General features: G+C 39.6%; 1 protein-coding gene and 1 long non-coding RNA gene across 4 annotated transcripts in view; one reads left to right on the top strand and one right to left on the bottom strand.

Annotated features, from left to right (window-relative positions):
* SPIDR (scaffold protein involved in DNA repair) overlaps nt 1-27,303 on the top strand; it is a 193,696-nt gene that overhangs the window by 73,141 nt on the left and 93,252 nt on the right. For both annotated transcript variants that reach the window (XM_064385696.1, XM_064385705.1), the window contains one exon: nt 1,459-1,678. In XM_064385696.1, the coding sequence (XP_064241766.1) occupies nt 1,459-1,678 (220 nt within the window). The remainder of the gene's footprint in view (nt 1-1,458; nt 1,679-27,303) is intronic.
* Nucleotides 22,006-26,970, bottom strand: LOC135278861 (uncharacterized). Of its 2 annotated transcripts, none has more exons than XR_010346254.1 (5): nt 26,859-26,970; nt 25,324-25,461; nt 24,776-24,868; nt 23,484-23,550; nt 22,006-22,295 (listed from the first exon to the last, which is right to left on the bottom strand). It is a non-coding gene; the product is annotated as an uncharacterized LOC135278861 (long non-coding RNA). The 2 variants fall into 2 exon arrangements; XR_010346252.1 differs by lacking the exon at nt 22,006-22,295 and adding an exon at nt 23,121-23,258.

Here is a 27,303-nt window from a genome sequence, read left to right on the forward strand (position 1 = left end):
CCTTTATAGAGCTGGAAAATACCAGTTCAGGGGAAGCAGAATGCTTTGCAGAAGCATGTTGCATGTGATGAAAAATGGGTTTGCATGAAAGTGGTTTTGAGAACAATTTAGTTTTATATTTCTAAATTGCTTTATTTCAGTTTCAGTATGAAATTTAATAAAAACAGGGACAGAATTTTTTATTTTACTTTTGTATAATTCAACTTTATTTAATAAATTTGAAAGGTTTTAGGGCCCAGTTTGTTTGGTTTGGGTTTCTTGAGGGTTGGGTTAATTTTTTTTTGAAGTTTCTCATAAACTCAAACTAAAATATTTTGATTTATTTTCCAGAGGAAAAACATTCACAGTTGTGAAATGAGCCTTAAAATAAACAAACAAATAACTAGTACAGCACTGCTGTTAAGTTCCAGTATCACGTTCACTGTTCCTCCCCTGTTTCTTCTTTGCTGTGGGAAGACAATAATTTATATCAGCTGTTTTTCTTGGGATGTTGTGTTTTTCCCAATGCAACTTGTAAATCAAAAAGGATGGAATGGGGTCTCTGCTGCCCTTGTCCTCTGGGACCCTTTTCTGCCCCACTAAATGCTTGTAGTATTCAGCAGGGTAACAACATTTCTCCTCTCAGTGACCAGAGTGCAGATCTGAGTAAGGCTAGGTGGGAATGAGAATAAATCTTACATAATCTTACAGCTCAGACCCAGGTCTGTCTGAGTAGCTGCTGCCCTGTGCAGAGTGCAAAGGGATCCAAGGTAATTTCATTTCAGTACAAAGTTGTTTCTTGTTCAGCAGAGACAGAATTGCTAAGAATTGATCTGTGTAAATGCTTGTATCTGTTCATGTTGCTTTAAAACAACAGAGCCTTCTGGTTACCCTGACTGCCTACTGATAAAATGGATGATCAGTTTTGCAATAATTATTTTTAGGCAGTGCATCTTACTCCTTCTTTCTCCACATTTGTCCCTCAGTGTGAATCATCAGCTTTTAGATGCTTTGTATTCTTCTAATTTGGTTTTTGAGAGCTGCTGCTTTGAGAAAGGTCAAGGAGGGCAAACACAACTTCATTTTTAACAGTGTTTGATTATTCTGTTTTAAAATAAATGCATTTTCTGCAGTATCTAATAAAAAAGACTGAACAAAGTCAATGAGTTGCAAGATTTGAAATATGTGGTGGGAGAGGGCTTCTTGTAGGGAGTTTGTGAATTCATTGGTATTTGGAAGAAATGCAGGTGGGATTTTTTTCTTTACAATTAATAGTATCTATAGAGAAAACAAAAATTACTGCAAAAGCTCAACATAGGTCTTTCAATAAGGCTGTGTATTCTACTCATATGTGGATTTATCATGGTTGGACAGATGTGCAGAGCACAGAGGGATGCACATCTTTAGAGTGCCAGAACTTCTTTCATTCTCCTCATCCAGACTTCACATTTTTATTTTTCCTTTTCACTTTCTTCCCAGATAAATCTGGTGTTTTAACTGTGAAGATCTTAAAAATATTTGAGGAGTGCACGATACAAGTTGCCATCTGCCAGCAGCTGGAACAGTCTCCTGCTATCCTTTCACCTGAGGATGCTGTCATCAATGCAGAGGAGCCTATACTCAAAGTTCTCTTCACAAGAGAGACAGCAGTTCACCTGAAGAGCAGACCACAGGATGTCATCCACATTTATCCCCCGTGGTGAGTAAGGAGAAGGGCCACACTTGCTGTAGCACTGCAGAACAAAGTGGAGTCAGTAGAGTGCTGGCTGCACTGGTTTAGGAAAAACCTTGGGGGGTAACGGGAGAACAGGGCATTCTTGTGGTCATCTGTCTCTGGCAGCTTGAGAGACTTTGACAGATACCTTCAAGACAGCTCAGATAACAACTGTATGTGTATCATGATGCCTCTAGTGTTGCTCAGGGCTTCAGTTGTGTTTTCACTTAATATTTTCATGTTTAGAGCACTAGGAAGGCCTGAGCAATGTCTTATCAACGATAAGGCCAATAAAGTGCATACTTTCTGGTAGCAAAGTAGTTCAGGAATGCTCATCTGTTGTTGGGAGCATGGGTATGATATTTCAGTGGAAAAGTCTCTATTAACTGTATAGCATTCAGTCTTCAGTTCCCTGAGTTCCTCTTCAGCGCAGCCTTTTCTGGAATTCTTCAAAATGTTTGGTCTATGCTTGTGATTATTTTCTGGGTTGGATTATTTACCTGAATTTAAAGGGTACCAACAATTATGAGATTTCTAGTACAGCAGCTGTTTGGTAGTGGCTGTAGGCTGGAAGGACTACCCTTCATAAAAAGTTAGGGGAACTTTGAAGTGGGAACATTACTTCTCTCTTCACTACCCTCCACCCCAAATTATAAAAGAGGAAATACTTTTCTTATGTATTTCAGCATTCATTACCTGAGTTTTAGCCTCCAGCTGCCTCTTATGTTTGACCATATCCTTTTGCAAAATACTTTTTCCTGTTTTGCAAAGGTCTGTATCTGGTTTTTATCTTCATTGATAGCTGCAAATCTTTTCTGAGTTCCCCAATTTGTAATCTTTTGCTTCTGAAATGTTGTTAACTGTTTTTGGATGCAATTCAAAAACTAAGGGAAGATATTTTATTTGGGGTTTTTTTATGGCTACAGACACAGCTATTGATAATTTAGATGTAAATAGATCGGTAGCAAAGGGAAAATGAAGTTCAATATTAATTAAATCCTAGTCTGATGTGATTCTGATTCACTGCCTTTTTTTGTTCTCATTTATCTTTTCCTTCATAAGCTTTTTTTAATGCTTTACATTTGGTTTTGTTTTCCTGTTTTCTTCTTGTTTCTCTCTCCTACAAACTTAGTTCCGTTTTTCTCTTCAGGTTTCCTCTGTCGTTTTTAAACCATGAGGTTTTGCATTTATGCAGCTATATCCTTCTGTGTAGACCTTAACCTACATGAAGATTTTTGTACCAGAAAAACTGTCTTAAGTAGGGTGTGAATCAACTTTTCTCTTTTTCTTCTTTTTCTCTTCTCCTGACCTGTTACTGTAGAATGCTTAGCATGTGTAAGTCTCGGACTGCTGCAGCTTGTTGCATGTCTGCTTTGTGAAGACGTAAATCTGCACTGATCTGATCCTTTCCAGACTACAGACATCTGCAACTGTACTAGTGTACTCTTCTCATTTGTTTAAATTTTAAGACGTTCTGGACACAAAGCTCATTCCTGTATGCATGTAAACTGAGATTTCTTTAGGAAGCTTCATAGCTAGCTGTCTGTCTTCCTAGAAACTCTGCCTTTTATTTGCTTTTAAAATATATATATATATATATATATATATATATATATATATATATATATTTAGTAGGATGTGCTTTTCATGTAGGAAAAAGGTTATTTCATGAAACCATAATGTTTGAACAGAGGATACATCTGAATTGTCATGGTTGCTTTCCTTACCTACATGTCCCTCAAGGTATAAATACATCAGTTAATTGTAGCAAAACTGCACTAAACCTCATCTCTAGTCCTGTTTTCTATATTTTTGAAATTATCTTAATGTCAGTTGTCTCTTTGTTTACTCAACCAACTTCAGAAAAAGTTGGGCTGGATACTGTTAAAATACTGGAGGCAGGGAGGGGAGAGAATGAGGGATGTTTTTGTTTTAGATTATAATTTGGCACTTTTAGTTTACATTAATTGGAAATTGGACTTGTGTACTTAGTGGAAGTTTCCTCTATCACAGTTCCAAGCTTCTATTCTCTTAAACTCTTACTTGAGAACTCTGAATGCTGAAATCTAGTTCTTGTTACTCTGCATTGAATTTGTACTTCTGTTAAAAACAAATGCTGTTTCTGTTAAAACGCTTGTCTTTTAATTCAAATGTGTGACTAGTGAAAAAACAAATTAACTAAATCTAATCCTGACATGGTGAAATAAGCATATTTATGTATCTTGTTAACATCTTATGTATCTTATTAAAATCAGTCAGGAGCAAAAGGGACGGAATTAAAAAGTAGATGCAAGGGGAGGCAATCCTTGAACTACCTGTGTGCTTTTGGGATATATAATACACTGCACATTGTTGTCCTGTATTTTGAGACAGTTGTATGGCAAGACAGAGTAGGATGAGATGGGGTGTTTTGTAAGTGGCCTGTTTCTGGTGCTGCTGTGTCCTGAGAGCAAAATTTCCCATCACTTTTTAAATAAAACTCCAGAATTACATTCTGACTTTGCGTTTTGGTCTCTGACCAGGTGACCAAGTAAAATGTAGACACACAGGCTGCTGGCTCCTGGAGGTGATTATTCATGTCAAAAATTGAACACATCATTTTGCAGCCTTTGTGAAATTAGACTTTGCTTTTGTAACTGTACTTTGTTGTGCTGTGAGCTCTGTGCATAACCTGGTATGTGAAACATCTCCAGCAGTAGACTTGCATTAAGTACTTCAGGAAGCAGTGTTTGGAGAAGTGCTGATATGCTTGTTGGTATTTGTTTGCATACAGAATCCCATGAAACTTCAGCACTGCAGTATAAGCAATTTAATTTCAAAAATAAAATAATGACAAGGGGCTGGTTGTAAGACTCTTACCACTAGACATTGCTCATGAGAACAGTCCCACTGGATTTCAGAGGAGCTTTGTGTCAGGGCAAGAATTACCAGGACTGAACCCAGATTTCTTTGTAACTAGATATTAATTTCTTCTGGTCCAATGTCTTAAGGTACATATTTACAATCTTGAAAGCAGGGGATTTGATGTAAGAATTGTCACTTGCTATATGGAAAGCAACCTCCATGAACTGATAAAAGCTTTCAAACCAGCATGTGTGGTGCAGGATAGAGCTCAGCTGCCTGGCCACTGAGACATCTGACAGGAGACTGCTCTGATCTTGTGGCTATGTGGAACTATTATTGCAGTGTTGTATCTAAATAAGGCCTATTAGCTTGGACACATCACATGAAAATGATTGTGTGTTTTGGGCTGGAGCTGGTTTCTGTCTGGCCAGCTGGGAACAAAACAGGCAAAAGAACTCAGCCCTGCCTGCCCCTGCCTGTGTAGGCTTGCCTTTGGTTTTCTTTGCAGTACCTGAGCAACTTCTTGCATTGAGATTTTAAATGAACACCTCATAATTCTTTACAAACTAAATCTGAATCATTAAGTGTTTTTAACACCTGGAAAAGAAAAAAGTTCATTACTGAGTTTAATTAAATTGATTTCTAAGTCTTTATTCACTTTACAGAAATACATATCCAGCAAAAAATAAAGATTGCCTGCAAAGACATGAGAGAGTGGAAACAAAGGCTTCCACTCTTGCACTGGTGGTGATTTTATGGCTCCAACGTACCTGGGTTTTTTTCTGTTTGTTTCATTGTAAAAATTATAGAAAAAAATTACCATACCTGACAGAAAGTAATGAGAGTTGGTATTTTTAGAGATTCCTGGGGTCATTTGGCTGCTGACGCTGCAAGGCTTGGGGATAGACTGTTTGCCTTAGATACTCCTGTCTTCTGCTCATAGATATGCCTACTAGTTAATATTCAAGATAAACTGACCTGAAGAAAATGGTGCTGATTAGAATTCCTTCCCTTGCCAGTAAATTTAACAACTTTGAAATGTTTTTCATGTATTTCTGCTGTAAAACTACTAAAAGTATGTGATATTAATAGAGTTCTTGGCAATAGCAGTTTAAACCACAGATCACGTTTGATTTGGACAGGCTCAGAGGTCGATCCATACCTATTCAGTGTGAATGTCTGGCATGAAGCCTCTAGTTTAGGAGGTTCATGTGGTGCTAGTTACTGGGGGCAGGGGCAGTATGAAGGGGACATAACCACTCTGTTCTGTTCCTACACTGCCTGAAAACACTGCAGAAAACAAGATCCTTGGCTGGACCGCCGTTATTCCCCATGCAACTTCTCTGAAACAGTTTATTTTAGGAACTTGGTATGGCAAGTACATAAAACACTTAAATCTGTGACATCAACAAGCAACTTCAAAGTTGTTCTTTAGTTTCTCTTAACCTGTGAAACCACGGGGAGTCATAATTACTCAACTTTGAGTGTTCCAGTGCCTGGAGAAAGTGTTTAATGTGGACTTCTCATTTCTGTTTGCACAACGCTAAATTCAGTCTCTCCTCAGTGAAGGAGTTTTAAAAGACTTTGAATTATTTACTGCCAAGAAGAACAACTCATACAAAACATTGCCACAGTTCAGCTGTGCAGGGATGAAATCTTGTATCTTAAGTCCTTTAGTGTAGGCCAATGGTGGAAGTTGCTGTAGAAACATGCAGGCAAGCTCTGAAGAAATTTATGTATGAGAAGCAATCTGGTTTTGTGGATTCGGGTAATATTCTACTTTAGAATTATCCTGGGCATGCTGTAGGCTGTGTTGTTGACTCAACAACAGCATATATGATAAATGAGTGTGCTACTGTGATTTTTGCATTGCCTTACCTAACACTGTCTTACGTCATCTGGGTGAGAAACAACAGGAGCAACACAGGGAGCTCACATGAAATAGGTGTTTTGAGCTAGCATGGCTCATATTAAAGAGCATTTGGCTTCCATTTGATGATTTTTTTTTTTAGATTTTTTTATCACTGTTGCTCTCACCAAGCAAGGGAAACATTTAAGACCATTTACAGAGGACCTCCCTATCACAAGAAAGATCATGTGAAAGCAGCATTTAGACTTTGCATATTAATGAAATGCGGCAATTATCTCCTGCTGCTCTGCAAAAAAAGCATCTATATCCTCCTAAACTCTCTCAAATTAAGGAAAGGCGTGTATAGAACATCTTTTACATATATTCAGTTTCTCTGGTTACTCCACAGAGAAGCAGATCTATCAAGCATGATAGATCAGTTTTGTCTGACTGATCAATGTTCATCATCTTCCTCTCATGAAATCTGGGCACTTTATATACACATATAAATATTCAAACTGATGGAAAAGGGAGAGGTGGGGGGAGATCACCAGTCAGATCCCTCTCATTGGAAAGACGCTGGCTCTGCCTTAACATCTTCAAAGAAAGAATGTAACAATAGCAGAGTTGGAGAACCTGATAAGAGGGATGAGGCTCACTCAGAAGATAAAATTCTACAAAACTTCAGAGCTGTAAAGCCAGTGTGGGCACTATTTCTAAAGTACATATGGGAATGGCCTTGGAGCCAAAGATCAGATCATATCATCTGCTTGGAATTGCTTCTCGGAGATCATGCAGTTGTGAAAATTGAAGTTCTTTTCAGAAGCAGCTGAAGCAGCAGCAAGTTTTTTGCAAGAATTTATTTTTTGTTTTGTTAAGATATATTTTTCCTAGTGCAATCACTTCAGAAGAGGTATTTTGTCTTTTGAGAATGGAAATACACATACTTTCTGTGACCTGAAAGTGGTCCCTAGCAAGCTTTTAATATAATTTCTTCAGTGTTTCTTTTGCTTTGTCTTTTCTTGACAGAATAGTCCTTAGGATTTTTCTCCTTTCCTCTTTTTTCTTTTAAAAAATTATTATTTTTCTTTTGTCCATCTTCTCACGGAAAGGGAGAAAATTTTATCTGTATAACTGCTCAAGTATATGCTGTTTGATATCTCTAGAAGTGAAGAGATGAAGCAATTAATATTATGAGTTTGTTTACTTTGCATGTAGAAAATCAAAACAACACAATTTCTTAGTAATCTAATCAATGAACAGTGGTGTTCCTTCATAGGTGGATGACATAATTGGAAAGATGCAAAATTGCACAGCTTTGATTCCAAGAGGAAAAAAAGTGATTGATGTCATTTCTGTGATCTGCCCCAACCACCTGAAGCAACAGATATCTGGTATTTTGGATGTGGGCTATGTCTAATAAACACAGTAACATGATAACATTTCTACAGTGAGGCAGACATGCTTATTTTTACAAGTGTGGCATGGATAGACACATTATACAAATGCCACATAGAAAATATAAGTACCCTGAAAAACAAAGATTAAAAACCTGCTCTCTATAAAAGGGGTTTCCATGGAGAAAAGAATGGAAACACAGGAAGACGGGAGCCTCAAGTTAGTAGATACAGAGTTGTGTAGAAGGTTGAAAGTGGATTTTTAAACATGACTGCCTGTCTCTGGATTAATAGCTGATGGTATCTTGACACGCTGAAAAAGGGGAATTTCCACTGCATTGTACCAATGAGGTGCGGGGGTTTGTTGATACATTTGTTTGCTTTCGGCCAAATCAGGGGGGTCAGAAGCGAGCGGTGTGTTTGCAAAGCAGCAGCTTGGTTTGCAGATCAAGGTTGAAATGCGTTGTTGCTGGCACAGAAGCCTCCATTGGGGTAGAATACCTCTGGGCTCCCTGACCAGATGTGTGTCTGAACTGGGCACATCCAGTCAGGTGATGTGCTCCTGCCTCACACCCCCGCAGCCTGCACGGAGCTCACCCGAAAGGAGCACTGCATGTTGTTCTCTGGAGGGAGTCTCCGCCACGATGACTTTTTCCAACATGGGCTTGTAAGAATAAAGGAGTTGTAGACTAGAGGCAGGGGATGTGAGCAGCCTGGTTTATGCTTGGGATGTGTTTTTCTACATTTTTCCTAAATAATAGATACCATCCAACTTAGGTCCTATTGGAATAATTGTGGTGTCCAGTTAACGGGAAAAATCTGAATCACCTCACTGTGGTGCTTCCATGTTGAGGAATTAGTGTACATTTGAGTCCACAGCTTTTAGCAACAGAATAGGAAAATGGTTTTTAAACATCCATTCCATACAGTCAGTGCTGTTGTTTATGTCCGAAAAATTACTGGAAAAAATATTCAGTGAGAATGAAAATTCTTCTCCTAATATTCACGAAATAATCTTATCCTGAAAAATCTAATAAAGTTTTGCTTCATTTTGTTTTTTAATGAAAAGTCTGTACTTGAAACTTTCCAGCTTTTATAAGTGAGGAAATTCCAAGCATTTTGCAGTGACAGATACTGTTAGTGGGTAGTTGTCCACTGACGTCAAAACCAGAGGATGGTGAACAGCTTTGTTCAAGTCAACGAAAAATGTACGGTCTTGGATAAACTCTGTGTTAGCAACGGAGCTATCATTGATATACGAGCAGCTTCACATGAGTTCCCATGTGTATTCAATCCAATGCTAAATTCCAGATCTTGTTTAATGAGCAACTGATGGAGCCAAGACCTGGCACTGCAGTCTGCTTTATCCAGTCATGAAGGAAAAACAAGCTAAATAAGTTCAGATGAACAAGTTCAGAATTACTGCAGGGTTATTAAAAAGTTGTGATTTGTATTCCTCTGCTAATGTTTATGACTAACAGATTTGGGACGTGTAAAACAATACTTAATTTGTAAAAAGAATATGTGCCAAAATTCCTTCAGTAGTTTAACCACTGAAGAGCAAGTTTTGACTTTGTGAATGGGTTTCTTTGAATGTTTAAGATTATCAGTAATCAGCTAATCTTTTTTGAAAATTTACATTTTGAAGAATTATGATTTCTGCTTGTTGGATTGCTGTTCAGCACTTTAACTTCATGAAATAAAATGTATTTCGATAGCTTACTGTGAAGAGGCAATTTTCAAGACAAGTGCCAGTCTCTTTGTTTAACAGATGTGATATGCTACTGTAATGGTAGGTGTGTATTTGGAGTATGATTTTTTCCAGTTCTGTGTGCAGTTAGGTTGGGGCTTGAATAAGCTGGATATTTTCTGGATATAAGCTGGATTTTCATGCTAAGGATGCTTTTGTCCTTGGGCAATTTTGCGTGGGCAAAGAGATGCATAAAGCGTGAGTTTGCCAAATTATCCTGTGTGGTCATTCCCTACAATATCAAGGTATGCTTTGTCAGATTCCTCCTCCTGAATGTCATATTTAAGTGTAGGTAAGCAACAGTTAATTACTGTAGTCCTAGCAGAAATAGTAATTAAAGCCCCAAGTATTTCAAAAGGGGAATGTGGCTTTCAGATATTTGAAAGATTTGGAATGTTGCTACCCAAAATACAGTATTTAAAACATCTCAGCTATCCTGGGGGGCGGGAGCATGGGAGGGCAAAGGGGAGAACAAATTTTACTGTTACTTCTACCAGGCAGATTACTTCTCTTTCAGTAAAAGCTCGTGGAAAAAAATACCTGTAGTTTTATGTATTTTTGGCAGAAGAATATACTTTGGTATATGAAACAGTTCAGCTGTGAAACATTCAGTGTAGCCTTTTGTGTGTTTGATGAAGCTTCTCTTCCAACCACTCTTCCAAGTCAACATTCACTGTGCAGATTGCAATGTGTTACTTCTCCCTGACTGGTAGGCTTCTTTGACAGTGTCCTGAGATGTCTTGAAACTCCTCTAGTTACTGCCTCAATACAGCCTTCTGGAACATCAAGTTTCTCCAATCAGAAGTTTCAGAACAATATTTAGAGCATTAGAAGTCCTGTACAACCACTAATTTTACCTTTGGGGATTTGTGTTCAGAAAGCCAAATCACTGATGTGGCGCCAAAAAAAAAAAAAAATCATTACTTGGCAGTATGTGGGAAGGGGGGTGGTTGTGTGTATGGGGATTTTTCATTTGTTTTGGTGGTTTTTTCTCTTTCTTTAACCTCTTTGGGCTTCTGGAACATTACCTGTTTTCTCTCTCCTTGGTAAAAGAGTTAAAGAAAGAGTTAAAAATAAAGAAGCCTAGTGAACATTTTTATGGATGTTTTTTGTTTTGATGGTTATCTTCCCATTTTCTAAGTCTTGTATTTTTTTTTTTCTCGTAAGCAGCATGTTTGTTGTTGAGCAGATCACGATAGTGGACTTTTGCATGGTCTTCCTGGCAGTCATTGTCCATAGTCAGTCCAAGGTCCTTGGCTGTCATAAAAAGCAAGACTGCATGTCCACCTTGACTCTGCTGTTAGTGCAAACCCAAACATGTCTGTTAGTGCAAACCCAAGTCTGTCAGCATCTCCAGCTAATCCCTTGTAATGTGAACTGAGGCTATGAAGAAATATCCTGAGGTACTCCAAGGTATTGTTGGGACAGACATTAAGGATCATAACTACTCCAAAAAAAAAAACCTGGCAGAATATTTACAGTGCTGCATGCACACACTGAAAGCACCAAACTTGGGAACACTTAAGATTCAGTATAAAACCATAAATTACATTGCTTTTATTTGTGTTTTCATCTGTCTTCCCAGCATGGCACAACATGTCTCTCTTTTGTGTTTCCCAAAACCAAATTTCTCCTCCAAGCTGATGTTCATTTTTCAGAAACGTGGGCAATGCAACTATGTGAGATTTGTACATTGCATTTGTGCCTCACTGCTTGTCTTTTGGTTCACTGAGCTTGTCATAAATATTAATTTTATAGGGCTGGTGCTTTTTTATGCATTGTGAATGTACAGATTGAGGAAGAGATAAATTTTATTGATATGCGCTGTCACTGGAATTTACAGGGTTTGTATGCTTAAAGGAGCTCAGATTTACAGTATATATGTATAATAATAATAATTCTTAAAATTATTTTTGAAGACATTTGAATGAAAAGATGTTTTACACAATGTAAGATTGTTTTTTTATTGTATTCCCAAATATTTCTTACCTTCCATCCTTCACACAAAACCAAATAAGTTGCCCAGTATTTTCTTTGTCTTTTTGCAGCCTTCTGTGGTTTATAGTTTGAGAAGTTGTGCATGTGGTCATTGTCCAATTTTCTGGGAGATATTTGACCCTAGGAGTTTGCTTTTGAATCTTGCTGTACAGCAGGGACCTGTTTTCTAGCTGTACTCAAAAGCAAACCCATTTTAAAAACAAACTTCAACATACCACGTGATCAGCTTCTAGAATAGTCCAGCCAAGTCTTGAGAATTGCCTTTGGTTGTAGGTCACTTCAGATACAACTGCAATTTCTTGATTTTTGAAGACTGATGCTTATTTAACAAGGAATGGCATCTTACTAGGTTTACTGGTTACCCTGAAACTGCCCTAAACACAGAGGAGAAAACAAGGGGGAGATTTCTACAACCCAAATATAAATTGCACCTTTTCTGGAGGGAGGGAGCAACTTTTATGTCTATTTATATTTAGATTAGACTGTATAGAAAAGTATTATTTTCCTGTGTGTTCCAGTTAATTGGTTGGGATTCTTTACCTTTGATCATGAATCTTGTTCTTTGGCAAAGCCTTACATATAGAAGAGCTCTGAGATTTGGAAATACATATAATCTTGCATGCAAAGCCCTTCTCTACTTATTAAACTCTGAACACCCATTTTCTACATTAATATAGGTATTGCTTGGGTTGCCATGTTGAATTTTTTGAAGCTTTTCTTGGAAAGTAATTTCTTATCACACATTAACGGCTCCATTGATGTGTTTTGGCTGTGTCTAAGTAAAGGCATTTTCCATTCAGAATGTGCACTAAATGTATTGGTTAATATATTTGGTTTGTTATTAGTTGTATTTTAACTGCTGTCATAATGCTACTGCTTTATTAACTATACTTGAACTGTGGATGATTTGGAGGAAAATACTTCCCTGCAAGCTAGCAAGACAAATTACAGCCTTTAAACGTATAACCTCATCAGATGTTCAAACTTGTAATGTCAATATATGCATTCTATATAAGTATGTAGAAGCCAGGGTAGGTAGTACATGTGTTTTGTGCCCCCTTCACTGAAACTGGGCACGACGGCAGTCCAGTGCTCGAGGGCTGGAGTCTGGAATGAGATGCCCTCAGGTCCGGGCCTGGAGACAGGGACATTTGCCTCCTTTTGACTTCTGCTTTGACTTTCCCGAGCTTCCTCAGCTGTTTTGGAAGCGGCACGAGCAGTCAGGCTGGCGCTGCCTTCACTCGCTCGTATTGTGCGTGTGGTGCAGAACGCGTTCCCTGTGTCGCGTTTCCCCTCCGTGTGTGCGCTCGGCTGGACCGCGCCAGTCCTGGGGGCTGTGCTGCAGCCATTCAGTATAATCCATTCAATCGCAGCCTTCGAAAATAAATTATTCTGAGTGACCAGGGTGGTTACAAAGGGCACTGGTGGGAAAGCACCTTCCTGAACAGCGTCTCCACGGCGCTTCCCGGGGTGGTGGGATGCTGCCCGAGCCCCCCGGCCGCAGCTCCGTGCCCTTCCCGGCGCCTGCGGAAGGTGGCAATGTTGTCAGCAGGAGCCCAGGAAAAGCTGATCTCACCGAGACAGCGGCAGCGCGTATTTGTCCACAGCTTTCTCTGGCGTCAAAGCTCCACATCCGTGAAATAGGAGCCTGCAGCAGGGGTATTTGTTCGGGTTTGTGCGCCATCGCTTCTGCACAACTTGTAAGAACTCGGTGCGCTCTCCGTGCTGGATGTGGGGATGCGCCCGAGGCAGGCACCGCGCTGCTCACACGGCTTTGCTGCCCGCAAGGCTCCTCCGTGCTGGCCGCCTCTGAACTTGCAGACCGACACCCATCCTCCACCCGGGAGAGCGAAACTGAGCTCTTTAAGTGAAGTTTCATTTCTGCAAAACACTTGTAAATGTTTCTGAAACGCGGTGTCGTTTTCTGCCCACTCCCCCGGGATGTTTACAAACTTTGCTTTGAATTGAGCTTACATGGGGAGAAGCAGAGAACTTCCCTGCATGTCGCAGTCACGTTAAGAGCTACCTCCTGGCTCTGACAGGCTTTTAACCTATTGAAAGCCTAACAGACCTGTTCCAGGCTTTGTGGGGATCTCTTCTCTTCTCTTCTCTTCTCTTCTCTTCTCTTCTCTTCTCTTCTCTTCTCTTCTCTTCTCTTCTCTTCTCTTCTCTTCTCTTCTCTTCTCTTCTCTTCTCTTCTCTTCTCTTCTCTTCTCTTCTCTTCTCTTCTCTTCTCTTCTCTCCTCCTTCCCTCTCAGTGAATCTTTTCAATTTCCTCAAATTATTCCCTCAAAGACTTTTGTGTCTTGGGATTTTTAACATTTTTCCTGTCTAATGCTGATTCTTGACACTTGAGGGAAAGTATGAGAAAGTTCTTGGTTTATGTTATCACATTCCTTTCGACTGTCTTGATGCTGCACTGGTAAATAGAGGATTGATTTTAAATTATCATGGAACCTTTCAACATATTTAATTACTGGGTTCACCTCTCATTCTGTGTTCCTTACCAAGCCTTTCTGACAAGATTTAATAGATTTAAACTATTTAGGAGGTCAGATGGGGGAACACAATTAAATATTCTTGATGTACTTTACAGTAAGCAGAGAGCAAATAGGATGATATTACCTGGTATTCCCCCACCTTCCTCCTTAACTTTATTTGCAACACAGATGACAATTTTTGTTGGACTTGTTTCTTGTTTTTCATAAGACGGGAAAGCAGAGCTAAGGTAACTAACGTTGTACAACTTCTGAGATGGTGAAGTTGTGTGTGTGCGTGTGTTTGTGTGTGTATCTCCTTCCTGACTCATGTATTGGACATGCTACTCCTTGCATTAAATAGGCACTGAAAGTTTCTAGAATTGCTTTGGTCTCTGTTAAGCAAAGATTGTTTGCTGGGTACCAAAATCTGTTACTATATGGATACTTTGCCTACCACAGCTCTTCACTGCATTGTACAAATGGCCCAGCAGTTGTCCAGGAGAACCATAGGCAATGACTCCTGAGTTGTAAAAAAAAAAGTAAGGGAAGTCTTTCAGAAACTAGTTGGGATTTTGAGCAGTTACTCTGGCAGAAACTGCTATATTCTGTCTCTCCAAATCAAATGACAAGCCAGCAAAAGCTTTCTGTTTTGCTCTGCTGTGTGGGAGAATTTTCCGTTTCAAAATTGAAACTGGAAAAAATAATCTCTAACTCCAAACAGGAGAATTTAAGATATGGTGGGTTGTTACCTGTAATTTTTGTAATTATTTCTTTTTGTAGTAATAGTCTTATTACTTTAAGAAGAAAGTGAAATATTTCACCTTGGAACTTTCTTTAAACACTGCTGAGTAATGCAGTCTCACACTGTTGCAATAATAATTTGGCTGAGGAAAAGGCTTTGTGATCATAAAATTTTCATGTTAAAGGAAGTAGATGCTACACACAATATAAAGTATGGAAATAAACACATTTAGAACTTTGTTTTCTCTTTTCAAACCAAAGGAAAAGAAAATACTTCCCTGTGATTTCAGAGTATTGTTAACAAGCCTTCATAGCTATTAGGAACCTAAAATGGTAAACAGCTTAGTAACAAAATTATATTAATAAACCTAACATCAAGATGATTCTACAAAGTTATTTACATATGGTTCCATTTTACACAGCAAAAGAAGTTTTCTGAAGTCCATCTGCCTTAAACAAATGGCAAAAAAACAAATGGTAGAGATTTGACCTCATCTCTGCTTATCCTTTTTTTTTTTAATGTAGATATGAATGCCAAGACAATTAACTGGGTAATTTACTTAGGCAGACAGAGCTGAAGTTCTGTAGGTAGGCCCTGCTTTAAGGGCAGGTTGGGTGCTGTCTCCTGCTCAAGTGCATATCGACCTTCAAAGTGTCTTAGTGCTGGTGATAGTTCACCCTCAGGAAGTTTAGTTTAGATAAGCATCTGGATTTTTTGGGTACCGAAATCTGGAATGCAGCAGCAAAATCTGATGAGCACGGGCTCTCTTATCTGAGTAAGCAACGGGGCTGGATCCACTCCTGGTGTTCAGCACTTCCACTGCCAGGCCCAGCCAGAAGCAGAAAAGAAGAGATGCGTGAGAAGAAAAACCAGGGAGAAGAGCAAGGAGCATACCTCAAAAATGTATGAGCAGGCTTCAAAACAGAGTTTGTGTAGGTTGTGAGCAAAGGTGAGGAGCTGTGAAGAAACTCGCACCTTCTCCCAGTGTGGCCTTCCAAAACCTCAGGGCGAGTTTGGTTCTCAGGAGGCTCTTGGCTTAGCCCTCTGTAGGCAGGGCAGTGCATCATTAGCACCTGGAGTCTGGGGGGTTATGTTTGCCAGATGTAAAAGTGAACCTGTGAAATTAAGGGTTTTTTCCCCCTGCTTCTGATGCTTTGTAGTTAGCAGTGTTTCAGGTGTCACAGGGCACACTGATATCAATTGAAGTTTTAGACCTGGAGAAAAATCTATGCACTCAAATAGATAGTTCTTGCTTTGATCTAAGCAAGAAAGACATGGAAAAGTAACCAGGAAAAGAATTGATCTATTTTTCTTAGTGATCTCTGGGTACTACTCAATTTTCTGATCTTTTTTCCTCTGCACCCATTGTCTTCTAAACTTTGTTATTCATGAATTAGACTTTTTTTTTTTTCTGTAACTTAAAGAAAGTGGCTTCTGCCTCTAGAACTCAAATGAACTGCTGTGGTTCTGCCACAGCAAATATCTGTCACTTTATGTAGGTGTTTTGCTGAAAACGAATCTTTAAAGTATTTGTAGTCTTCTGAGGCTGAATTTCCAATCTAGTGTCCATTTCATCTGCAGAGATCAGAGCACTTGCCAGATTTTGACAGGAGAAAGTTGGCCGTGACTGAATGGCAATGCATGCCTGGAAAAATGCTTGTGAACCACAGGTTCGTGAAGCAGCCTCCTGAAAACACACCTGAAGCTTAATTCTGTGTACCGTGCATAGAAGGAAGTTCTTGCTGTGACTTCATTCATGCTTTTGGCATCCCAGTGTTATTTCTGGTGATAAAAGAATAATAGAATGAATAAGCAGCTGAAACAGAAGAGAGTGAATTTAATCTTCAAGGAAGGTGAGAACACACCCCAGTTCTCATCACTTCTGTATGCTGTGCCTGTTCTAATCTCCATCCAAACTTCAATACTAGGGATTAAATTGTCAATCATTTTTAAAAGTTCATCTTTCAGAAATTCTAAAGTCTATTTTTTGGAAGTGACCTGGTATTGATTTGCATGTATTTACATTTTGGTAAAATGAAATTTTAAAAAAATCTGAAGAAAAAAAGGGAAAATTTTAAAATCCCTAATATTTACCTGAAAAAACCTCTGTGTACATCTAGCTTTACATGTAGTAAAAAAATACAAATGAAATAAAATAGAAATAAAAAATAGAAAAGGGAGAAAAATATCAAGCACTATAAAGTGTATAATATTCTTCACTGGTTACAAGCCACCTTAGCTTGGCTTAATTTCAGAAGGTACTAATGACATATTTAACTTTCTTTGCTATTAAGCTTAGGAAATTGACCAATTCTACTGAGCCACTACTTTTTTTTTAGGTAATATAATATTTTTGTTACATTTCTTCCTACTTCTTTTTCTTTGTGATAGAAACGTCTTGTACTTTTTTCTCACTTTGTTGCAAAATACAAAAAAAGGGTATTTTTTTAATAGTCATGTATACTGATGGCTGGCTGTTGACGTCAGTGGACTTCAGTTAAAATTTTTTGGTGCATATATTAAAGTATAGAACAGCTGGTGTTTTTTCAGCTGATGATTTTTCAGGGCCCTATTAAGTTTTATGAAATAAAATTAATGAGTCTTGTTGTCAGCTTCCTGAACAATACCAACTTGCTGGTCACTGGAATACTCATGACCTCTGGAGAAGAGCACAGAAAAGGTGGTTTTGGGTTTTCTAGCTGGTCAGATGTGGCCAGCTGGTATAGCAAAGGCAAGAACACTTGGAGGATGTTCTTACCAGGAAAGCAGTGTGTTTACTTAGCCTGTGGTTCTTCAGAGAGCAGGTTTCCCTAAAAAAGTTGTAGGTGGCCTGAGGTTGGTCAGAGGGCAGACACTTGTTTGACCTTTTGGTAACAAGTCCTTACACTAGGAGAAAACCCAAACATGTTTTTATTTCTTAAATTGCCACTAATCAAGGGAGGAGCTAAGGAACTGGGACTGAGAGATCGCCTGCAAGTTTTAAATTCATCTGGATCTTCATGTGTAGAACTGCAGTTGCACAGATAGTATAACCCTAACAGCTGATTAATTATGATTAATATTGAAAGTAATGCAACTGTTTTGCTTAGTGTTTCCAGATCTTTATTTTTTTCATTGTGGTCAGTCAACATTGAGAAATTTGTATTTATTGTGTAAATATTTTGGGGAAAGTGATATATGTGAACACTTTACTACCACCAGTGATACGCCTTAGCTCATTCACTATGAATTTTGGCTTCCTTCGTATTCCCTGAAAAATTATGATTAAATTAACATCTACACATTAGGGTTTCATTGGTTTTGGAATGGTGAAATTATGTATTTACACTTCTTGTTAACAAGTAGAGATGTGAAATGGAAAGGTGTCTATTGAAGAGCTCTTTCTTTGCACCCTCTAGAAGTGAAGGTATTTCCATACGTTCCCCCCACCCCATATTTCCTAGCCTACCATCCTGCTCTTTTGGCATAGTGGAATTAGGATGCTCTCAGTTTTATCATGGATCTGGTAGCAATTACGGGGGGGGGTTTTGTAACAGTGTCTTTGATACAGTGATTAACTAAAATATGCAGAGATTCTATTTTTCCAGGCAAAACATTTTATGGAATTTTCAAAATATATGTCTCAGGAATATCAGACTAAGTGGACTAAACGCTGATGAAAGGAGTAAACTCAGCTGAAGGGCTGCAACTCAACCTAGAATCTCTTTTGTGTAGTTTTAGCTACCAGCTAGTTCAAGAGCAGAATAAAATAATGCCATTTAATAATGTATTCTCATGACTGAAATTAGAGAGGCGAAGGATTGGAATCCCACTCCGTGATGTGTTAGAGGCTGGATACTGAATGAGGAAAGAAGGAAACGGAGAAGATCCGGCTTGGATGCAGGCTGCCTGCTTTGGTATCATGTCATGTCTCTCGTGAATGTCTTAGGAGTGAAAAAACAACCCACCCTGCAGCAGCGTGTCCCTGTTTTCCTTGGCACCCTCCTGCCGCCTGCCTTCGAGTGAAGAAGTCAGAAGTAAAGGGAGAGGATCGCCAGAGTCAGCGCCTAAGCTGATTTAAGCCTACGGGGGCCTGAAGTTTATCCGAAGCACAGCCTCCTGGTTTAGGGGAAGGGGTGAGGGATACATGGGTGTGGAGCGGCTCTGGTGCAGCGTGAGCCCCATCCCAGGCTCATTCTGGCTGAGGGATTGTGGGGAGAGCAGGAAAACCCCGGCAGCGGGGCACGGGCTGGCGGCGGGACCAGCCCTGGACTTTCCGGGCCCGGCCGCGGCGGGAGCAGGAGGAGGAGGAGGAGGAGGAGGAATGCTGCCGCCCTGACGTCAGGAGCTGCTCCTGGGAATGTTTTGCATTCCTCTTCCTGGCAGTGGTCAGGTGGCTTCCAGCAAGAAGGAAGGAACAGCCGCTTCCAAAAAGAGAGAAAAAAATTTAAAAAAAAAAGGGGGGGGGGGGGGGACGACGGGGGGGGGACGGACATTGAGAGGAAAAGAACACTTTATAATAAAAGTATTGTGGGGGAGGCACTTTTATTAAAAGCCAGATTGGGAATTGGAACCAGATGTTCTGCATTCGAAAGCTGCACGAATGTTAAACGCGTTTATTAATGACTGTGATGGCTGAGGTATTTGGCTGTCTGCCTCGCTTTAATCTCATTGCTGCGTATTAAAAAACAGTTGAGAAAAACATTTTTTTTTTTGTACCCGACTTTAGGCAGCTTCCTTTATACAAATATTCATTAAAAAAAAAAAGGCAGGATTTTTATAGGAGTATAGCAACATATATGAAAGCAAGAAACAAGCAGGGAAATGTCAGCGTTTGTCTTGTTCTGTTAGTTTTAACATATATGTTGTGCTGAAAATTATTTGCTTGAAATTTGATTTCCTTCTTGATTTGTGGTTGTTGGATAACATGCATGATGTAAGCTGGAGAGGTCAGAACATGCAATTATTGCTGTTCACAAAGTACTTCCTATTCCCTTAACTCTCCCTCTTTAAAGTCCCTGTCAAAGCCTGTGTTTAAAGCAAAACGAGAGTAGATACTCAGTCCGAGATGAGTAAAGTAGGAATTGCATTCACCACAGTCAGTGCTTGTGAAATAGCTGCTTTATCTCCTTAGATGGACCCAAATGTGTGTTACATCTCCATTTCCAGAGCAGTGTCTCTACCTTGGCAGTGCTGCACATTTGGGAGTACCAAGCACCAAGAGCTTCCCTGGGCACTTCTGTTTTGTGTCTCAGGATGGATGAGAACTGACAGCACCACAGCCTCTACAGGCAGATTTGGGGTATCCCCCAGACAGGCATGAATCTTCCTCCCATCCTTGGGCTCTGTTGTGTGCAGATCATAAGATTTTTTGTGTGAAGCAAGGACTGTTGGAGGGAGAGACGGAGCTGTGCCGTGTGTGTGGCAGTGTCCTGAACCTGTGCCTTCTTTATCCACTTAAAAGGGGAAAAAATAATTTTCTCTGTAAGCACCAGGGACCCACTCTTTACACGGTGGGGCATGGCTGTTTTGTATGAATTCAGACTTCTTTGGACAGGACACAGATCCCCAGGGCTGGTGGAGCTGAGCTCTGGATTCAGGCTGGGAGAGGCCATACCAATAAAATTGCACTAAAGAGACTTGCCCTTGTCCAGCGTGATGGGTTTTTTTTTTCCTTAATTCATCCTATATTTTCCTGTTCCTTGACATTGCCCGAAGTTGTATTTGGGTGGAGTTATCAAGCTTATTCACAGGCAGTGTATTTGATGGTGTTGCAGGAAGCTGGTGGGATGGGGAACATTTGGGAGTTTTGGGGAAGTTTCCTTGAGCTCTGTGCCCGGGTCAGGTGAGGCCCAGGAGCACCCATCCATTTCCTGGTACCCACTGAAGTGAGCAGCAGCTTCCTGCTGCAGGGTGGATGCTCTGCTGAGGAATTTCCAGAAATGCTGAGAAGTGCTGACTCATAGCTTACGGCCTGTCTGGGCTGAGGGGAGGTTTTCAAATCCTTGGCTGAAGCCAGCAAAAAAATGTTGCTGTAATGTACTGTTTTATTTTTAGCAAGGGGGGAGGCTGTGTTGCTTAGGATGAAATGCTTGTGAGTGGTTTCAAAATGACAGACACTTTTAATTTTTTTTTTCTTTTCTATTTTTAGAACTTGGAAAACAGGTTGTTTTGCTAAAATACAGACACTTCTCTGTTTCCCTAGTAAATGGGTTGTTGTAAAGGAGCCTTAAGGATTTCATGCAGGAAGACTTTTACCACCACTGCAGTTCAAAATGTCCTTCAGGGTAGGAAATACTGAAGTATTTGAGACTGAAACTCAGTTGGCACTTACTTGCATATATTTTTCACTTCTGCCGAGGTGGGACTGCAGCTCCAATTGTTGGAGCTGAAATGTAGCCAGATATTTGCTGCTATTACAAGATCATTGTAAAAGCTTGGTGGTTGTGTTTCGTCCTCCCTTGTTTTTAGCAGTCATTTCACAAGTCATGTGCTGTGCCTTTTCATTTTTTTCTTTCCGAACAGAAAATGCCCTATAGTGTTTTCTGCTGACTTCTGCCAGGAACAAGATTGAGGGAGGAGTTCTTTCAGGCTGTACCACCACTCAAAACACAATTTTGGTGATTAGATTGTGGGGGCAAAATTATTTTCTTCTCCCTCCTCCACTCCCAGCCCCTCCCCCAGTCAGTACTTTTTTTTAACATATTCTTGGGGGTGTGTATTGTTTTTCTGTTGAACAGGCAATAGTACTTTGGGATGATCTCCAATGTATGCACTGTCCCAGAGAGTATCATAAATGAAATACAAGTTTGTGTAAACTCTTTTACTTTTGCTTCTAATTTCTGACATTTGCTGTCTCTTCTTCTTCATTCACAGCTCTGTACCTCTGTCTATAGAGCTGTTTGCAGCCCTTTTTTTTTACACCTTGATAGAGAACTGTGATTCTACAAATGATCTGCAGACTGCTTCTAACCACAGTGCTAATCATTTTTGAACCTGTAGCATAAAACAGAACATTTTGCAAATATGAAGGAAAAAAAAGCCAAAAAAACCCTCACACCTTTTACACCAACCCTGCAGAGGCTGGCTTGAGAATAACTGGTGCACAGCTTCCCTGAGGTTGTTGTTGAACAGTGTTTAACTGCTCTCCTTAGTTTTTGTCCTGGGACTGAGTGATATTACCTGTCCAGCAGGGTCCTCATCTGATAACCACAGAAAGGAAAAGGATCATTCTATGCAGGAAGTAGAGGAACATAGGACAAGGCTGTTTCCATGATGTGCTCATTTATTTGCTCATCATTGTGCAAAAATCCCAGTCTTAGTAATTTTAAAGTAAATACAGTGTGTGCACATGAGCTGCTGGTGTTTTTTGTGGACAGCAAGAATTGTAGGCTGCACATCTATCATAAAATTTCGCAATCAAATCCACTAATAACTCTAACCTTGCCAGGTACCCACCTCTAAGAGAAAGCTTCTTTTCCTACCCAAATCTGCCAGTTCCTTCCAAGATTTTATAGCAGCTGCATAATCTCTTTTGAGAGAGTTGTGTCCTGGCACCTGCCACTATAGTGGGAAAATAATATAGGTCATACATTATTTCTAGCCACCTGTCAGTAAATTCAGGACACGAGCCATGAACTAACAGCCTTGCATGTGCCCCTTTTTAGATGGATGTGTCATCCGACCTGGGTGGACATGCCTCAACTGGATTGCCTGACTTCAGATAACCCGTTCTACAATCCTCAGCTGCTTGACCCTATTCTAGTTTGGATGAGGCACAGAATGTACCTTTTTGTGAAGATTCTGTCCCCAAACTTATTTTAAAAAAATTAATTATGCATGAATGTTGTCCAGCTTTCCAGGGAACATCTTGGTACGACATGTATCAGTGTAGTGTGAACATCTCATTTTACAGTCAGCTTTTTGAAATTGAATCTGCCCTGCTCCTTTCTAGTAATGTTATGCTACACACTCTGGTTCCTGTCTCTAATACAGACATGTCCTGCAGAAAGCTTTCAGCTTGTGGCAGTGTAAGCTTGTGCTTTCTCACTTATCTTTGTCTCCTAATGCTCCCTGTTCTTGCATAGCTTTCTGATCTCTCCACTATTTGCTGCTAGTTGCACTACAGTCTTGGTAGCTGTGCCAAATCTGAAAAATTCATGTCTATGTTTCAGTTGTCATACTACTTTTTGTTACTGTGTCATTGTCTTAAATAATTTTTACTTTTGATCTTGCAGAATTTCTCTTACACCCTTCTGGTAACTTCACTTAGGGTCACCATGACAACATATTTATTTTTCTAGATTATAGTGAGTGCCCAAAAAGAGCAAAAAAGACAGGTTAATGGTAAATCTTGAGCAGTCAGTTGCTTTATCATTATCATCACTTACGTGGTTGCATTAGCATTAATTGTCTTTTGCACTGTTTGTCCATTAGTCTCTGTTGGTGTTCAGAACAATTCAGTTCAAGAAATGCACTGTGTAGTACTTTACTGTTTGCTGGGTAGGGTGGGTCATACATTGATGTCTAAATAAAGATGAGATTCCAATGGTAAAAAATAAGATTTTCTAAAAATTAGTAGTCAGAATTTGAGAATCCTAAGCAGTGCAGTTAAGTCGATCCAATTGTTTTGGTAAAGATTAGAGGAACCCTTTGTGAGAAATTTTAAAGAATACGCACAGTAGACTGTATATATGTATATATGTCTGAATATGTGAATGATAAACTTTGGGAATGTAGGCTGATACTTACAAACGGTTTAAAGCAGTGGGTAGAAATAAGTCACATTTTGTTTGAAGCAGTAAATAATCCAGGGAGACTGAGGATAGAAAGAAGGAAGAGGTGGTTAAGGAAAAATAGCCTACCATTACTTTATGAGGTCTACAGGTCTCTCAGCCTCATCTCAACTGCTACTAAGCCTCTTCAGTCAACTTTTCCAGTTCTCCTGGTTTTTACATCTTGTTTTTGAGTTTTAATCTTTTTCCAGTATTTACTTTTGATTACCTTATGATTCCATGGTGTAATTTAAATTAGAAGCTCTGTCACAAACTATCGGTTAAAACTTAGACTAAATCAAGGTTTTCCTCTTACAAAGAAGCAATGATTCAGATGTGGCATCTGCTATGTGTGATACATCCCCAGTAATCAATATGTCAAAAAATGAATGTATGTGCAGCTGCCAAGAGGACCCGTGCCAGCATTGCAGGTTGTAGGCCAAGGGCTTCATTATTAACTCATTAACTGTATATTCACATCAAGAGTATTGTGGGGTGTGGAGCTTCAGTGCATCCCAAAATCTGGTCATCCCTGTGCCTGCCACTGCTGTGTACTGCAACTATTATCATTTGTTGATTTCCATTCTGTGCCATTGATTCCCCAGCCTGGGGACTCAAATTTTCAAAACGTCTGTGCTGCTGTACAGCTGGGAAAACTTATCTATCTTTCTGCTCTCATGGCCTTCCACAGTAATATACCTGTCTGAAATGAAGCTATCAAGGGCTGCAAGTGGGATTGTGCATATGGAAGACAAACTTTCTAAGGAGCAGGAACATAGTTTTTGACACAGACATGTCTGTACTAGCAAATGATGTGGTGGGAGCAGCTTTGTGGGGTAGAAGCCGGTGTGGGAGATTTGGTCCTGCTGTAGGCGTCGTGGGCCTTTATTGCAGACAGGCTGTAAGCTGGTCACGTGGACAGAATGCCTTTTAGCAGTTGGAGCACATCTTCAGGTTTAGTTCCATATGAAAAGAATCCATGGCATGGGCTCAGAAGGCTGCTCCACAATCCAAACCAAAGCTCGGGAAGATGGAGAGATTTGCCACAGAAACACAGCACTGATCTGAACCGCAGGGCTGGTGTGGACACACCCATGAATGACCAGACATCAGACCAATCCATCTTTCTCAGTTTGGCTTGCTCTAAGAATTCCTATTGTCATACACATACGCAGATGCACAGTTGTAAACAGAAAAACCCAGACAATAAGCTGCTTTTTAAACACTAAGGAGAAGAAAAAAAAAGGTGGATGTTCGGCTTCTAAATACCTGGGTGTTGCTCCAACTGTGTAGCCATTGTTGCATCTGTCAGAATTCTAGACCTTGTCTAACTGCGTCCTTTCTCTTGCAGAGTCCTTAAAACTGCAAAAATACTGACATTGTTCCCTTGTAGCTGGTATGTATTAATTTGAAAAGAGGTATGTTTTCGTTCCTCTGGCTACGCTGGAAAGATCTAACAGCTTTTGCCATACCATATTGCCTGATGGTACAGCAAACAGATACTTGGAATGATAAGTAGGAAAATCAGTCTTAAGCACTGTAACTTTATCTAGAGGAACAACTTCAGAGTTTACTGTGACATGGACACCTAGAAAACACTTGTATGTATGAGCTATGGAATGTGAGATGGTGATCCTCTACCCCATTGCCTAAATCAATAATTTGTGGTTGTTTCAGGCTTATTTTGGTGAAGTGATAGAATAGAATTATGCCCTAGATAGAAGGAAGTGCCCACACAATTGCAGACTCTTGATTTCCCAGGATACAGCTCCAGGTTTGTTTCTAGGAGAAATGAGCAGGTTCATCTGGACTTTTACCTTGTTCCCTTACATGGCCAGGTTAGAGCCAGGAAATATAAAGCAGAGCACAGCAACAGGTCAGTGAGACCCCGTCAGGTGCCTTTGAGCACACTGTTTACATCTTGCTCTTTTGAATAGAAGCTGCAAATGGCCAACCTGCAAGTAGTAGATTTTTAACAAATATTTATTCTATGCAAGTGAAAAACTGACTTGTCAATATGTATTTCAATATATATATATATTTCAATATATATATATATTTTTTTCAATATATATTTTCAACCATGGAAACATGGTTGCAGTAAGATATAGTATTAAAAACTGAGCTGAGAAATCAGTTGGTGTAACATACGGAACAGAGAGTTGCTTTACAAATTTTTCCCTTTCTTGTTTTCCTCCTTCCATAGAGAATATGCATTGCACTGAGGACAGAGAAGCAGAAAGTCTTGGCAACTTTTAGTGTGCCAGAGACTTTGTTCTGCTCGGTGAGGAGGGGTGCAGTTCCCAAGAAAGATGTCAAATGCAGTTATTAATGTTCTTCCTTCATATGATGGATCCCATCTGTATTTAGAAACATCTGAGCTTGTGCTTCAATAGAAGTCACGTAGCATTTTTACTGGTATAGTGTAGAACTTGAGTGTTTTTATTCACGATACTTGAGGCTTTGCTCCCAGACATAGTTTACAAATGCGTGACATTCCTTTTACGTTTCTAAGTGAAAAGTGAGCCAGGGTGAGCAGGAAGGACATTCTGTAGCTCGGTGAATCTTAGCAGTTTTTCATTGTGTCATATTTGTTTTTATAGAAGCAACTTCAAACTAGGTCAATATGAGTAGTAAATGAGTTTTTGCCTCATATAAAAACAAACATGATCAGAATCATCTTGTCTGTAAGTTATTCATGGAGTCCATTAGTGTCAGGATATACAACTTTCCTCTTTTGACAGCCTTTCCTCAGAGTTGTCAAAATATAGTATCTTGAAAACAAACAATGTTTTTAGTTTTTACTTCCTTCTTTGCTTCCCCTATTTCCCAAACAGTGAAACACTAGTAACCTCAGTTGAAATAATCTGTGTTTGTATCTGTGCCTCTTACAGCTGGGATGTGGCTCAAATAATTCTGCAGTGTAGCAAGTTACTTCCCATCTTTGTCATGTAATATATCTTCTCAGATTATTACCCTTTGTTTCAGAATATAAACATGAGCAAATATTATCTTGATTAATCTTCTCCCTTCCTTCCATCTCCTCTTTCTCCTCTCCCTTACTGTTTTGAGAAGCGGTAATAAAATGCAAGTTTATTCTTTGCCAGCCAAGAACTACTAGTTTCTATAGGGAAGAATGTCCCTTTGGTCTTAAACATGATTATTTTGTTTTGTTTTCCAAACTGGTAAGAAAGAGTTAATGGCCTGGAACAAAGATTTTAGGTGATAGCCTCACATTTCTCAACAATATACTGTTGCAAATGGACAATTCCATTTTCTAGCAAATATTTGGAAAAATTTTTAAGATTTCGTGAATCTGATTTTGGGGTCAAGAAAGAAGATGCCAGCTAACCTGAATACCTAACTGTGACAGCATGGAGCCAGAATGTTTTCTTTAGGCAAACCTATATTTATGACAGTGCATGAAACCTCAACTCTGCCAAAGCTCTCCTGGTTTCACAGTTTGTCCAGGGACAGAGGAGGATCGTACGCTCTGATCTCATGTTCTGCCACTGTGTCATAGCAGTCCATGTCACAGAGCTGGCTTTATGCCAGCCACGTGGTCCAAATCTCATCCCTTTCTCTTCCAACTCTTGACGTGTGCTCAGATGTCTTGTAGAATAAGGCAGAATTATAATCAAAGGCTACGAGATGAGGAAAACCAGACTTTGTTTTCAAAATATTCTTTACATTCCTGATTTCATTTGGCTTATGCCACAGGCTTCCCATAAAATCTTCAGCAAGATATCTGTTGTGAGTTTTAATCTGGCATATAAAAAAACTAGAATAACAGCAAT

Source organism: Passer domesticus, chromosome 1 (assembly GCF_036417665.1).
Source record: "Passer domesticus isolate bPasDom1 chromosome 1, bPasDom1.hap1, whole genome shotgun sequence".
Taxonomy (NCBI): Eukaryota; Metazoa; Chordata; class Aves; order Passeriformes; family Passeridae; genus Passer; species Passer domesticus.